The following is a 16,394-nucleotide window of genomic DNA, read 5'->3' on the forward strand; positions in this document are numbered from 1 at the left end:
AAATGTAGATGGATTTACTTACCAGCGTGGTACAGCAAGATCATGACAGGCTGCGTGAGTTAACGAATTTCACCTGGTTTGTACAGATCAGTTTTTCAGAATCATTTCTGTAAATGTAGAATTTTAAAAGGCAACTTAACGAGATAAAAATTGTCTAGATGTGATATTTGAAGGAATATTTAATACTTATTTATCTTCAAGTAGAGACTATACTAAAGAATGAAGTTTGCAGTCAAATCAGTTTATCGGAAGGAAAAATATGATTGTTTAGAATGATGGACAATGAATTTTAAAGCAACTTGAAGTATAAGGATGAGTGCTATAAATACATTAACTGGTCTTCAAGGGAAAACTAATATTAAACCAAACAGTATCAAATAGATTTTATTTATGTTAAGACTTGTTTATTTGGTCTGAGCAATCTAATAATCTAGAGCTTCGTATCATATTACCAAAAAGAAAACACAACACATAACTTGAAGCCTTATATAAATTACACATTTTAATATACTAGTCCTGATGCAGCCAAGAAGGCTGGCCAGCCTATCAGCAGTTTTGTCTTGTTTTTTTTTTTACTTACTATTTTTTTGGTCACTTCAGCTATGGAAAACTAAAATGTTAATCATAAATACGAATATATTTTACGTAATCAGTAAAAAGATTTAGTTTTGTTTTTAGATTGAGCTCTCCTTTGTGCCAAAAAAAATGCAGTAGAGTTCAATAAAAGAGAAAATCTTAAAACTTTGTACCTTGTGTAATTGTCATGCTCATGATCTTTCCTTGTTGCTAAGTAGTCTGAAAGTACCACTAAAAATTCTACAGAGATCTAAGAACTCTGCTAACTATGATGTTCGCATGGGAAGTTATTTCTTTTATGAGGAACTGTTTTCTTCCTTGAGACTGTGCAAATCCATTGTAGTTAACTGTCTTTAGACAACCTTTGGGATTGAGTGAACAATCCCTCTGCCTTGTATCGTGTCCTGGTTAATTCTTCAGGTTTGTCCTTGTCTAGGCAGCTGATGAAAAGGAACAGGGAGAGCAGCCCCTCAGCGTTAGGAATAAGTGTGTGTTTGTTTATTGACGGTCCAGTAAGAGAGCCCTCGGAGGTGTCGCTTTCATTTCGTTTAGAAAAATTTAACTGTGGTCAAAGCACCATCTATCATTCTGCAGGAAAGACTATTTAAATTACACTGAAGCTCTTGCTTTTAGACCAGGAAATCAGATTCCAAATTTTAAAATATCTTTCTATTTAATTCCCAAATTTGAATTATAAGACTGAGTTCTCATTTATTAACTAAATCGTAAATTCAGCTCCAATACTGTTATTATCTTGTTCTTTAAACAAAAAGCTAAAGATAGATCTCTGAGTTTTTGAGAAATAAAGTTAGTTCAGCCTTTGCTGTCACTATTAGGAACTATAATGCACTGTATTGCAGTGTCTAATTTCTGAATGTGGAGATAACCTTTTTTTCCCTAGTATAACAACAAATAAAAAGTGCTACCCCAAATATATCTTAAATGGAATATCTCTTACGTTCGTGCCAACTAAGGTCAGTTTGCGAAGAGGAGGTGGTTTTTCTTCTGTTTGTGGACACGGTGGAAAGGAATAATAAGCCCCTCTCCCGCCCTCCCTGCTTGCCGGCTCTCTGATGACAAACGGCCTGTACGTAGCAAGCACATACCTCATTTACATCACATGCATAATGTGCTCTGTCTGGGATATTAGCTTCTCGGGGTTGGCGGTGTCGCCTAACACACACAGTGATCAGCACATTTTTTGAGGCTGCAATAATCAGAGGAATGCAGCAGTGATGTGGGAACAGGAAGAAATAACATGGCATAATGAGTGTACCCATCATTGTTCTGTTGTCATCCTTCCTAACCAGTGTGGTTTCCCTCGGAGCCTAACAAAAGGGTCATGAATTCAGTAGAGTAAAACATGGAACTGGGTGCAAGAATAATATGTCTATTTCTGAGCTCCACGTTCAGAGAAAAAGGGAAAATATTGACTACACAGGGGACAAACTGCCCTGAAAGCTTTGTGGGTCTACGCATATGCTTATGTCATCTTCAGACAAGATGTGCAGTTTTTTACAAATGTGTCTGGCCTCATTTAATCTCAAGTAAGCATTTAGATACAAAAAAGTCAGATACAGGAAATTACATAAATTTTCAAAAATATGCAAAACATAGATTTCTAATAAAATATTGCCTGCTATATTAATTGCACGCTGCGTACAAAATTTATTCTTAGCATATTAACCTATTCATGGTTTTCACACATTTAATAGAAGATAATAATCTCATAGCAGTTTTCACCTCTTTGTTCAACACGTTAGCAAGAGTTCGATCCTGCAAGTATTTTACAAAGCGGTTTGCATGATCCTGTTCTATAACCGCTTGCAGTATTCCCAAATAACTCTTACACATGAGTTCAATAAATAATTGGAAGCCCAGATGTTTGAAACGGATATAGCAGATACACTGTAGCTGTATTTTCAATACAGCTACTTTCCCTTTGTCCTCTCATCAACCTCACAGCCTTACACCCTGCCTTTTTCAGTTCTCTTCTAATTAAACCTAGATGAGCATTTGGCATGTACGTGTTCCCACACGTGCCCCTCTCAAACGCAGCATGTGGAGGCATCCTGTGTTATTGTTGCTGACTTGAGACATTCCAAGGAGGAATTTTACTTCTTCAAACTAAACTGCAGCATTCTTTGTCCCTTCGGTTCACCTCCTGATAAGAGACATGATGTGAGATGTGATTTACCACTTCACGTAGCAAATAGCTGAAAATTCTGTGTAAGCTCCCTTCTTAGACTGAGCCTCACTCATTTCTGCATCCCTCTCTAGCACGGCTAAAGCAGGCTGTTTTTTGGTGTTTGATAAGTAACTTAAAAAATGTTAGGTATCAGTAAAAACTAAGAACATTCTTGAATTTGGTTTTAAAATAGAGCTCCCTAATTTTCAGGAACTGAAAGAACATGAGGAAAATTCTAATTTCATTGACAACAGCTTTAGGTAATGAAATTTTTGTTGCTACCTCTCTCCCTATGCAGTTTTTCATTGATTGCTAAAAATGATTCTAACTTATATGTCTTGGTTTCTTCCTCTTTGAAATATTTATACCAATTCTTGAAAAAGGCTGTGACATTATCAGAGAAAAGATATTGTTTTATTTCTTTAAGGGATAGAAGAGTATTATGGCTACATTTGGGAATTTTTAATTTGTATCTTATTTAGTCTGGTGTGCAGTGTGACACCAGTTAATTGTATGTTATTTTGTGGTAACTACATGTTAACTCTGTTGGAAGTAATGGTAATTATACTGTAATTGATATCAGTTCTCCCACATCTTTGGAAAACCATACAATTAACACATATCACCACAGTTGGACACTATCTTTTGTCCTTTGTAATGTTGCCATGTTGGAGTACTATTTTGAATAGGGTCCTAAATATTTTCTTCTTTTAAACTCATTTTAAAAATTCCAATTTTAAAATGATATTTTAATTTTTGTGAAATGAAACATAGTTTCCAAATTTTAATTTTACTTAATCTTGATGAAAGCTTCATTCACAAATAATCAGATGTAGTCTTGGCTTATTTTTATTTTTATTCCTTAAAAAGTCATTTGTGACTTCACATGACTTTATTAGTACTTTCTGTTTCTTAGAGAAGGATAACAATAGAATATGCAAAATCTTGACATCAAGGAGTTAGTGTTTTTCTGAAGAGAGGCCCTCTTCTTACTAGCAGTCTTTGTATTTATGTTATTTTGCTTTCAAACAAAAATGGTTGTATTCTGTGCTAGTGCCACCATAGTGAGTATCAAATTAGGGACACACTTGTGCCAAGTTTAGATGAAAATGTTTTCCCTTGATTTTACTTGCCTCCTTCCTTTGCCTTTCCCTTTCTTTGTGTCCCTTCCCTTCTGTGACTTTTGCCTTTGGTGGAGATGGAATTTCAGAAGTAGCAAATAAATGCTTTCTGGCTAAGTGTGACCATGGTTTGGTAGGCTTATTTGACAAGTGGATTATCTTTGAGTGATTTCCTTGAGAATATGAATAATTGCTCAAAAAATTTTTGTGACATGGCAAAGTGATTTTACTAATGTGTGCTGCAGTGTAGTTCTCAGGAGTGAAAAAGTTGAATATCATAGTATTATAAGATTTCAGAGCTGTAAGAAACCATAGAGATAAGTTAGTTCAGCTCTCTCATTTTACAGGTGAAGTAATCGGGAACTAGCATGGTTTGTAAAGAGCTCATGTGGTTCAGACAGTTGGGTGGAAGGAGCAGGAGTCTGAGAGCATGTGGGCTAAGTGGTGTGATCCGGATCTGTTGCTGGCCAGCTGTGGGACTTGGGGTAGGCATCCTACTTCTTTGGTCTCTTGTTCTCTCTGAAGGAAGAGACCTTTACATTTCCATCCAGCACTAAAGCTTTCTCATGCCCCTTATTTTTCCTTTTAAGATACATGTTATTTTTGTGGCACACATATTTTTTAAAATTACAGGAAAATCTCTTAGGAGATGTGGTATATTTATATATTTCATAAATTAAAACAAATACATGGTGGTAATACCTTACATTTTTCCATATTTTTGTGTTTATGTTTCTGATAAAAAAATCTTCAAATTTATCAGTTTGCCAGCTAGAATTGAAATAGAAGCTGTATTCTTGAAGAAAATATTTATTCTTGGTTTATATAGCTTAGATGTCTTTTACTTGAATAAACTGCACCTATGTTTCCACAAATAATATTAAAAAGTATACATTGTAAATTAAGTAGGTATCTGAAATCAAGTACCTAGATTTGAACAAGTAGAATTCCTAAGATAATTTTTTAGACGAAGACATTTGCTTAGCTGGCCATTAATTTTATTGTGATATTCTCTGTTCATTTGATAAATGTTAGAATAATAAAGTCTTGCTAGTGGTTTAAGTGGAGATAAAATTCTCCAGTTTTTAAATCATATATTCAGTTTTAATGGGAGTTCATATAATTTTACAATGGAACTTTTTGTGAACTTGTTACTGAAACAAATAGTTAATCAGAGAATATTCAGGAACAAATATGCATCATGCCTCTGTCCAGGAATAAAAAGTTGGAAACCACATAGAAATAGGAGTTGGGCTGCCACACAACTGGATTTGCTTAAATCTAAACACTTTATAACTCTACTTGGGAGTTGCAAACTTATAAATAACCTTGAAATTGGGTAAAACCATATTAGAACCATATGAATGAGACAGAAAGCATTTGGTTAAAGGGGTTCAGTAAGCACTATAATCCTGATGAAACTAATTTAACTCAGTGGCTCCCAAGCCTGAAAAGGTCTCATATCTTCAGAGTTAATGCTACTTTATCATTTATCATTTGATGATCAATGACAAGAGCCTAAGCATATGTTACAGGAGATATACAGGATGCTGTCCTTGCCAGGGGTGTGGAGAGAGGACTTGCTTAGTTTGGTGTACTCTTCAGATCCTGAGGGAAACTTGTCATACATCATTTGGGAATGTTTCTGAAAGCTCCATAAAACATATCCACGAGAAGTTCTGCAGACATTAGTTCCTTTCAGCAGGCTTATGCTGCATGCTTCTGTGCTTACAGGATACAGTCCTAGTCAGAGGTAGAGAGGACTGAGACGCTTTCCCTCCCCCAAAGAACTTATGGTCCAGTGGTTTGTATCAGCCTCCTGCAAGGTGATCTGAACAGCTTATGTCAGTCTTTGATTCTATGACTTGCCTCAAGTATGTATTTCTGGAATTTTGAAAACTTTTGCCTACCCCTTACAAGTCTTTCTTCCCTGTAAGGGAGAACCTTCTCTTCTGAAGAATCCTAGCTCACTAGCTATGGTTGTCAATAGATAGAATCACTTCTAGATCCTATTGGCAAAAACTTCCACAGAATTGTTTCTGAGGCTAGTAGGACCTCATATCTAAAATTCGTTGCCTTATTATTTGATATTTTTTGGCCAGTGACAAGAGCCTTTTATGAACTCACTTAGCATTGTAAACTGACTATACTACAATAAAAAACAAAAAGAGCCTTTTATGACGTAAGAGGCAGAAGTTGCCATTGTATTTCCGTAACAAAATACCACAGACCAGGTGGCTTAAACCACAGAAACTTTTTTTCACAATTCTGGAGGCTAGGAGTCCAATACCAAGGTGCTGGAAGAATTGGTTTCCCCTGAGGTCTCTTTCCTTTGCTTGAAGATGCCACCTTCTTGCTGTGTCCTCACGTGGTCTTCACGCAGCCAGCACACATCTCTGATGTGCCTCTGTATGTCGTGATCCACTCCCTTCATCAGGACGCTTGTCAGAGTGGATTAGGGCCCACCCTAATGGCCCCATTTTAATGTAATCACCTCTTTAGAGGCCCTGTCTCCAAACATGGTCGCATTCTGAGGTACTAGAGGTTAGGGCTTCAACATATGAATTTTAGGAGGACACAGTTCAGCCCTTAACAGCCATCTTTGCTTAATCTGGCTATTCCCAAACTCTTTGAAATTATTTTCTTTGGGATTGCAGACTCTCTTGACCAAATTCTTTATGTCTCTGTTCATGTAGTTTCATCTGGATTATCTTCCCTATCTGTTCCTTGTTTCTCTAGAGGAATTAAACTGAAATTAATATTGATTTTGTTTAACATTTTATTCTATTGTCCTATCATAAAATATTAGCATTACTAATTAATTCCAAGAATTAATTACTAATAATGGATCGCTCAGCAATGTAAAAGTGTGTAAGAAGACTATTTGAAGGTGGTGGTGGTTGAGCTTTTAGGGAAGATTTTTGTAGAGCCCTTTTGAATAATAATAGCTAGGCAGACTTCCTATATTTCAGCACTAAGCCGACCCTGACCAGATCACTCTTACAGTTCAATCAATTTACATATCTTCCCTTGTGTTTATCTACCTTTTAATTATCTGTATCTCCTTGTTTTCAAAAAAGAGCTGAAAATTAAATTAAATTAAATTTTAAATTAAAATTAGTTAAATTTTAAATTAAAATTAAGATTAAAAAAAGAGAAGGAAATAATTTTAACAGCATTATCGGGATTTGGCAACCAAAGTGCCTAGTATGTGCCAACATTGTGAGAGACACTGATAATATAAAGATACAAAGATATGGACACCACACCTTAAGGGGTAAATTGGGGAGATGTGTAAACAGACATATAAACCAATAATTATAATGCATTTTGCTACAAACATGGTGTAGTGGTGAAACAAAAGAGGAGGTGACACTTTCTGCCTGGAGCTGGTGGAGGGCAGTCTACAAAGGATTTTGTCCAGGAGAGATGCTTTAATTAGGCCTAGAATGGACTAATTATGATGTCATCCGTCAGTAAAGCCAGCTCAGATAAGGTTGTACAAGCTGTACAGAGAAGTTTCGTTGTCCTTATGCAGATGGTGGAGAGTATCTGAGGGCTTATAAGTGGAGGAAAACAAGATCCAGGTACTACATCGTTAACTTAGGTTGAGTTTAAATTTAGGTCCGAGATGCTCAGCAGCCAAGAAAAAAGGAAAGCATCTTTGGTTATATAGTTGTGCTGTTGATACAGGAGATTGGATGTTGGCCTTTAGATCAGGGCACTATCTTCATTAGTATTTAGCTTTGAAACATTTAGCAAACACTAAATAACATCTTTAACAGAAGTGGACATTTTGTGAGCTGCTTTATTTTTGCAGAGCACTCATACATACAATCTCTTATTTAATTATCACAACCCTGTGGCATGAGAATTTCCTATTCCATTTTACAAATGAGGAAACAGGCTCAGAGAGATCACGTGGAAATTATGCTGTTGAGTTATGATTATAAATTCACCTTAGCACAAATACCAGTCTCAATTTTAGTTAAGTGACTTAAATATAAAAAGTTCTTTTTGAGACTTACTTTCTTCTCTTATAAAACTGATAGCAATAGTAATATGTTTCCTTGTAGGTGTTAGTGTGAGGGTTAAAGGAAACACTCATTGGAAAGAGCCTTTCACATAGTATATGATCAGTAAATGGCACCCTTTCCTACCTCCACTCTAATACATGTATTTGTGCTGTAGAGGCAAACACAGTTGGAAAACTTAGGACTTCAGTGATTCATGAGTCCTAGCACAGTTTTGGTGTTAAGAGTGTGTTAAAAGGTAGGTATTTAACAATGGGGTTCATTACCTCATTCCTCCTAGCCGGAGTCTTTTGCATCATGATGACTGACTCTGGGACCATCAAAATATCACTATGAAAGTAAATTCCAGTGCCTCCAAAATAACTCCTTCCAAAAAAAGCATCACCTTTTAAAAAGTACATGTGGTTACTTTCCAGTGTAAAGCTTACATTTTTGATCCTTCATTAAATACTAAATTTATAATAAAGGATGTAAAATAAGGGCTAATAAAGTGATAGCTTGTTAAGTTCTTTAAAAGGAAACCACATGTATGCTTAAGTAGTTATTTCTTGAGAATCATATCATGGCCAAGATATGTCCAGAGCCAGGAATTAGACCAAGTCTTTCAGAGTAAGGTACAGACTCTCTCTCAACATTATACTTAGCATTGTCCTATTTAAAAACAAACAAACGCAAAAAAAATTAATTTTTAAATGTGTACTGCTTTTTAAGCCAAGCACTTGTGGTGGGTATTGTCCTCTTTTTGCCCATGTTTTGCAGACTCTGCCAAGATGCAAGTGTTAAGCTAAAGAAATTCCAAGTCAGACTCAAGACCCTCTTCTTCATTTTGTTATATAGTTAAATTGCACTCTTCTAAAATGACTCATTTCCCTCTTTTACAAATTATTTATGGTATTTTTCTGGATTTCCTTGTTTTGATTACTATTACTCAAAGAAACATCATCAATACAGTGTGGTGTGTTGAGTCTAAACATCTTTTTCACAAACTTGAAATGTTAGAAAATTAGTAGTTCGTGTTCCTTTTGTACTCACTTTGATTTATGTGAGTAAATCAGTGAGGTGGGCTTGTAAAAGACCTGTGAGAATTTATGGACACTAATACTAAATGCAGTGTGACCTAGATAGAAAAGGGGCAAGGCACAATCCTGGCTTGAAAACTCTTTGGATTTTGTTGAGGGAAACTTGGTGGTGCACATGAGTCAAAAGTTCAAGTCTTTAACATAGTATGTAACTAGGGGCTAATTATAGAGGGAAGGCTAAAAATTTATATATACCAGAGAGCAGATAGGTCAAAGAGGCTGTAGAGTTCACCGACAGCTTGGGCTTTTCAGTATGCATAGGACTTGGCAAGGAAGCAGCAAGAAGGCAGCATCATCCTAGCAGGCATGAGGGAGAGGAAGCAGGCCCGATCCTGTTATTGTCATGAGAAGGCCAGTTACTGTCCACCAAGAACAAAGGATGCATTTGATGAGAGTTGTAGGAAACTGAGTTTAAAAAGATGTGTGGGGAGCAGGGTATGAAGGACCTTGAAAACCAGGTAGAGGAGTTTGGGTGAAATGCAACAGAAAAAAAGAAGCCATGGAAGATTTTAAATCAAAGCCATGAAGTAGAACCTTCTGAGGAGTGAGAGGAGATGGTCAGGGAGGGCAGCGTCCAGGATCAGGCAGACCAGAGCCGAGGTGCGGCAGGGATCTACCTGGGAGTGCAGGCCTGTGCTGGTGTGGTCAGTGATGGCACGAGGCCATGGGGGGCAGGGATCGGTGCAGGAGGCTCTATAGGAGAAGATTTAGCAAGCTGGGAAGATTTACTGGTCATAGAGGGGTGAGGACCTCTCTTTACTGACCAGTTGGTATTGATGTAAACAGAGGACGGGAATGGAAGTTGTGTAAAGGGATAGCTGCTTTTGCAGGGAAGTCATTACTTTCAGGAAAAGGTTTTCCTGGATTGGAAAGATGCAAACGCTTAGAGCTGGGATGAAAGGACTTCTTTTGTACTCGACAACTTAGCAGCTAACTTTGAGGATAGATGATATCTCAGAATATTGTGATAGCCTTAGAGAATTTCTATTCATAATGCATGTTTGTGTTATTTCTCTTAGAAAACTGCTTCAGGAATTCACAAAAACATGACTGGTGGCACTGCAGTATTAACTTTCCCTGCAAAATTTCTTATTATTGCAAATTTGAAATGTTTTTGTCTTTAGTATTTAAATATGTATTTTAGGATATAACAGCAGAATTCTTATTTGCTTAAAAAAAGATTCATACCACATAGAAGATGGGTGGTTCTAAATTTGTAATTACATGAGCATAGAATTTCCTATTTGCTATCTTCTATATGCTGAAGTATAATGTATATAATATGTATGCATTTGTATAAGATACTATAAAATATTCATATAAAAATATATACAAATATTCTATGAACAGAATATTTGAAAGCCATTGTAGAATCTGCTGATTATGATGCATCTTACATGTGAAAATAACATGAGATAATTATTTTTTACCCATTTTAACTGCCATATAAGTAATGGCCTCTTAGATGTGTGTTCTGTGGCTGCTACGAATGACCTTGTATTCAGACATTCTTTAGAAATGAGCTTTGAATACAGGTTGGTAAAGTGCCTCTCATTTAGACCATTGAAATAAAATACATCACATCATTGTCCAGCCGTGTCGGCCTGTCAAATGAAATGTATTTGTTTGTAAGGCAACAAACAAAAAGCCTCTCTCAGCATGTACAGTTTTCCACTTTGGTTTGTGGGAAAGAGGACCATGCTGAAATCATTTGAGGTGTGGTGTAGGTTGGTCAGTCTTGAGAATCCAGAGGGAGGGTGCCCCGCACATCGTTAGTTTTCTCGTGTTGTTTTTCGGGAGATGGCTGTAATCAGTCATCTCGCATATGGTCTGAAAAAGGCTTGTCTCTCTGGCTAGCAAACTGTTATTTAAGTACACAATCCACTCTACTACTGAAACAGTTTTGCCAAACTTATCCAAGTATTCTCACATGCTTAAAGATGGTATAAATATCATTTATTGCTAGCAGTTTTCTTCAGACTATATGGAATGTCTTCCTGCTGCCTGATCTAAGTGTCCCAGTTTACATTATGGCCTTTACTGCCTCTGTTTGATGGAGTGATCAGTAAAAATTTAATGACACTATAAAATAATAAAAATGTCATTAATTTACCACGGATCTTGGATGCAGTGGTTGTAAAGTTACATTAATAAACAGAATATTTTTTACAACAAAAAGCATTGTTACGTGGGAACGTATAAATAACACACATAAATTTAAGAGCAATTTTACTGTTAGCACACACATTATTATGGAATAGCCAATAAGTGTATAAAACATAGTATATAAAATTTTATTAAAATATACTGTGCACATCAAAAATTCAGCTTTTATCTAAGTGCAAAGAAAAGCCATTATTGTGTGCTTACTGTTTCATTGCTGTTCTTTCCCCATATCACAATTTTACATTTGTTGCCAGTAAGAGGAAGTTGATTTTTTTTTCCTAGATGAAAACAAACCTCTGTTTTTTTTTTTTTTTTTTAGTTACCTCAAATTCATTCTGTCTCTCCATCGATGCAAAGACAGACTTGATCAATCTTGCCATGGTAGGAAGGGAAAAGTTGCTAATTTAATGCAAAGTTAAAAATAATGCCTGAGGAATTGAATGGTTTGTTCAGTGACTCTGGAAATAAGGGATAATAATGCAGCAGTCTATCTGTCATCAGTGAGGCTGCCCCGTCATTGACTCTGATAATATGTGAAGATGATGGATGCTACCGTCTTGTGGCTTGTAACATTTAACATTCATCAGCTCTCACTAAAGGGGGCTTTATCATTTAAATATCTTTATTTAATATGCAACATCTACCTCATACATCATAATTTCAAAGCACTTAGAGAGCCAACAATCCTACAACACAGCAGAGCTGACTTTAATTTTTTTCAATAACTTTTATGTTGCCTGCATGTTTGTGACTGACAATGCATAAGTAAGTGTCTGATCACATCGCTGCATGTAAAATGTACATTTCACTGTCATCATGAAGGTTGGGGATTTTTCCCGCGTGGGGGGCGTTGAGATTAAATTAGCTTTGAGGTGATCTCCAAAATATCTACTTGGGAACTGTGTATGTTGTGAGAGCTAGTTCAAGTGCATGGAAAACTTAGATTACGAGCTTGCTGCCCACAGCCTGTATTTGTTCCATATAGGGGCATACCCATTGGAACTTAATGGCCAAAAGTTGAGACCTCTTGGAACTGAAGTATCTTTGAACTTCTTTCTGTGCCCATGTCCACATCCTGTATTTACTAGACTCATGTTCAACCTCACTGGTAAAATCTTTGCTTAGCTCAGCTGCCCAGAGCTAACTTGTAGACATCAGGCTCTCTTATCTTATGGTTATGTGGCTGGCAAATAAATATTCGGAGCTATTCTTTGAAGAAAAGAAGGAAATCTTCTGGGAGACTAGGTAGAAATTTATATGAAAAGGCATGGCTTTGCAGGGCCCTTCTTTAATCTCAAACACAAGTGCTTAATATTACCAAATATAAAATGCAGCCCACTGCCCAAAACAATTTTTATCATTGATTTATTTTCTGCCTATTTAACAAGTGTTTCATGGGATATTCTTCCTTCACTTCTACTCTGTCAAAATATCGATGTTTTATAAGGAAAGTATCTCTGCAGAGAATTTTTTTTTCAATGAAGTCAGAAAAATTTATGACTTCAAAGACACTGTGAATGTGTTGTTGAATGTTCTGAATGTTTTTTGTTATGATTAAAAACAAGCTGATACTACTGAATTGTGAGTGCACTTCATTTTTTATAAAAGAAAAGATATTATCATCATGTAAGCTTTGTTGTCTTAGGATTTTACAAACCATGGCATGTAATTTTCCCTCTTCTCCTTCCTTGTCAAAATATTGATATTCTTTCAGGAACTTTATTTTTTTTTACTGAGAATATTTTCCGGTAAAATCAAAGAGAATGAATGACTAGAAAGATACTTTAAATATGCATATTGATAGGTAGCACGGTCTGTTGATTTTCAGAGAAAGTTGTTTTTCCCCCCATGAAAATACAGCTAAAGGTTGTTCTTCCAAGAAGATTGCAGGTGTCACATCAAAACTCCTTTTGCATTTAACATAGGGAAAGCATTCACACGCAAATATTTGAAATGCAAAACAATGTGGTAAAACAAAGGTTGAATATTTTGCTTTCCCTGGTACTACTCATCTTCACTTTAATTCTTTTTCTTTACATCATGACAACTGAAAGTGCTATTCAAAAATAGAAATTGGCTGATTAAAAGCAGCTGTCCGCCCGTCCCCCCGCAACGTGTGAAACTCCCACATGGCTTGTGGTTGCTTTTTGTCGTGGCCTGCATCTGGGTCAATTTGTTCTCGTGCAGCAGTATTTTAATATAAGGAGATATTGGGGAACCGTACCTAATTTGCTTTTTATTTTCATTCAGTTTTTTGTAAGTATCGTATTTCAGAAGTTTCCCCACATACCGCTACTGTAACTAGTTAGTATTACCCGGTGGGGGAAATTCATGATTATAATTTTGTTGCAGATCTTTCATAGAAATCATGCTAGATTAAAGCAAGGTTTATGCTGTGTTTTCTTCCAACACAGATTTCAACGTATTCTATGATGAAGGGGAACTGGAAGACTTCCTGCACAATTTGACTGATGGGAATTAATTATAGAAATATAATGATATTCAAAAATAATCATATTAGAAAGCACAAATGTAGTGAGACTGTACAAATGAGACACAGCCTCTATCAAGTAATTGTATGTTTGCTCTTTAAGAATATTTCCAAGTTTCTAAACATCTTACAGAAGAGAACGCTCAGAGTGTTTCCATCTAATGCCGAACATGCTCAGTACAGAACTAGGTCATTGAACAATAGACTGAACAGCAATCAGCACTCTACTGCTGCATAATGCATTAAGTATAACATGCAGAAACCATTCCCGGAGCTGGAAGCTGCTATTTCATGTCTGTAAATTCAAGCTGACATGACGTTTAATATTGTTTCATAGTAATGAACAACAAGGTCTCATTCATTCATAAGCACAACACAAAGCCAAGTTGAATCTGGAGAGTAGCAAGGAGGAGAGAAGGGGCACACACTGCTGTGCTTCTGCAGACAAGAACACCATGTTAATGATGGTCAGTGAGCCCTCTGCTACTGATCCAGAGAGCTGCAGAGGGAGAGTTCATTGTGATGTTTCAGACTCCTGCTCCTAGAAGAACAGGCTAACAAGTAAAACATCTTTGGGTTTCCCTACTATAGCGGCAGAAGTATTTCTAGGAATGATGTCCTCCGTCAGTTTCACTTCCCAGGAAGTTACAGTTGAAATTCCTAGGCAAACTAATAGTATCAATGGCATCGTGGAGTCTGCCTGCTTTGAGATGTTTGTTTTTGAAATCTTCTTGCCTAAAATTCTGATTCGTATTTTTCCAGGAGTACCAATGCAAAGTTTGATCTCTCAATGGGAAATTTCCTCTCCTATTAAATAATAGTATATTTTAATGGAAACTGCCCTTTCAAGTTTTGTACTTTCTCGATTGCATTCCTTTTAGATTACTGGAGCAAATCCAGCAGGGAGAAGATGTGCAGTACAGCCCTGGCAGGTTTCCTGTCGCAAATTTTCTTTCCTCACAGGTACTACAGTTTAGGTGCTGTTGGCCCTCTCAATGCCACAAACAGGCTTTAGCAAAAGATTTTCTGAGCCCAGGTTGGTCAGAAATAATGTTTATAAATTCAAATCTTATCCATTAAGCAAGATAGAAACTGGAAGGAAAAAGTGGCTGCTCTGGAAGCTAGAATAAGCCTTTGATTATTCTTTCCTCTAGGAAAGAACACGCTTTGAGAATCTGGGGCCCCAGTTAACAGGAAAGTCAAGTGAAGATGGAAAGCTGGGCCCAGGTGTCATCGACCTCACTCGGCCAGAAGATGCAGAGGGTGAGTGGCTTTTCCGTAGCTTTTTCTGCAGCTCCGTGTGTTTCTAAGGGTGTGTCAGAGTTAGGGGTAGGATCTTTATGGCCTTTCTTGGGAGTCACCTCTTAGGTTTCCTTGGCAAAGCAGAGGAGATGTTCGTCCTCATTATATGTTACAGTTCAGGACGCTGAGATTTAGCTAGATCCTATGTTACTGAGCACATAACAATCCAAATATTTCAAGGTTCTATTTTTAAGTTTTAAACTAAAAGAACCCTCTACATTCCAATGAACAACAGAATTCTGCGTTTCTTCCACCTCACTGAATTCTTGTTAAAAAAAAGGACAAACATACACAGGAGGACTTTTTAGCCCCAAATCAAGAGATTCCCAGGTGCAATGGAACTTATTAGGAAACTAAATGATAGTGTGCAGCAGATTTAGCATAAAATTAAAAATTGCTTGGGCCAGATTCAGCCTGTGTCTGGGCACTAACCATTATAAAGTCTTTTGAAAGTCTGGAGGGAAAGACCAGTGTTACTCTCAGTGTGTTTACCCACAGGACTGTCAATGCCTGTCCGCTCCTCTTCCCTTTTTGTTTGTTTGTTTTAAACGCACAAGCAGCAAATCAGCAGAAATTGCTCCCCAGAGGCTGGGTACAATTTATGAGTTAGGTCAGCACTTCAGTAGTAATGTTGCCTGGTTATTTACTGTGTCATCACAGAGTAGGGACTGGTTTTCCCGTTAGCTGTTCCTTTGGCAGAATCCCTCCCACCAGTCAGGGAAGATTAATTTGTTCTCTTCAGAGTAACACAATACTTTATCCATCTCGGGTCCCAGCTGAAGTCCTTCTTTAGCTTGAGAGGAAGAATTCTACTGTTATTCCTTTTACTGGCAGGATTTCATCCAGGACCCTAATCCCTTGAAAACACACGAAGACATTTCATAGCAGCATCTGAACTAGGCATGGCTTCTAGTGATAGCTTGGGGCCATCCTAGGCAGTTCAGAAATCCCTGGCATGAGCACTAAGAGATGGGTAGTATCAGACACTAGGAAGCACTTCAGGGAGTTTTCAGAAGGCAGATTTTTCATACCAGTAGGAGAGACTAACGTTTAATGATAGTCCAGGGGCCAAGGTGTTAAACTCTGATTGGTATGTGGGGGGAGGGGGAGGGAAAGGGAGGGAAGAGGAAATGGAAAATGAAGAGGCAGAGGAGCAGGAAAGGAGGAATAAAGAGGACTCAGAACCAGAAATACACTCACTGTCTTCCATGAAAAATGTGTGCTGAGGGCACAGTGCCACTGACGTTTTTACAGGCACTTACAAGTGCAGGGTTTTTCCCCCGGTGAAGACTGAGATTCTGCGGTCTAGGGAGTTATTCAGGTCTGGCCCATCTCAATTTTGTTGGAAGATTGTACTGTGGAGTACCTATATCTTTAACCAGACACAATGAAATAATACTTTTCATCACTTTGGAGTATTCAGTCTGTTCATTTTTT

General features: G+C 37.1%; 1 protein-coding gene across 16 annotated transcripts in view; it reads left to right on the top strand.

The window, feature by feature from the left end:
• SOX6 (SRY-box transcription factor 6) overlaps nucleotides 1-16,394 on the top strand; it is a 556,086-nt gene that overhangs the window by 497,430 nt on the left and 42,262 nt on the right. For all 16 annotated transcript variants that reach the window (XM_064492548.1, XM_031459958.2, XM_064492549.1 and 13 more), the window contains one exon: nucleotides 14,810-14,918. In XM_064492548.1, coding sequence (XP_064348618.1) covers nucleotides 14,810-14,918 — 109 coding nt within the window. The remainder of the gene's footprint in view (nucleotides 1-14,809; nucleotides 14,919-16,394) is intronic.

The sequence above is a fragment of the Camelus dromedarius genome, chromosome 12 (assembly GCF_036321535.1).
Source record: "Camelus dromedarius isolate mCamDro1 chromosome 12, mCamDro1.pat, whole genome shotgun sequence".
In the NCBI taxonomy this organism is placed as follows: domain Eukaryota; kingdom Metazoa; phylum Chordata; class Mammalia; order Artiodactyla; family Camelidae; genus Camelus; species Camelus dromedarius.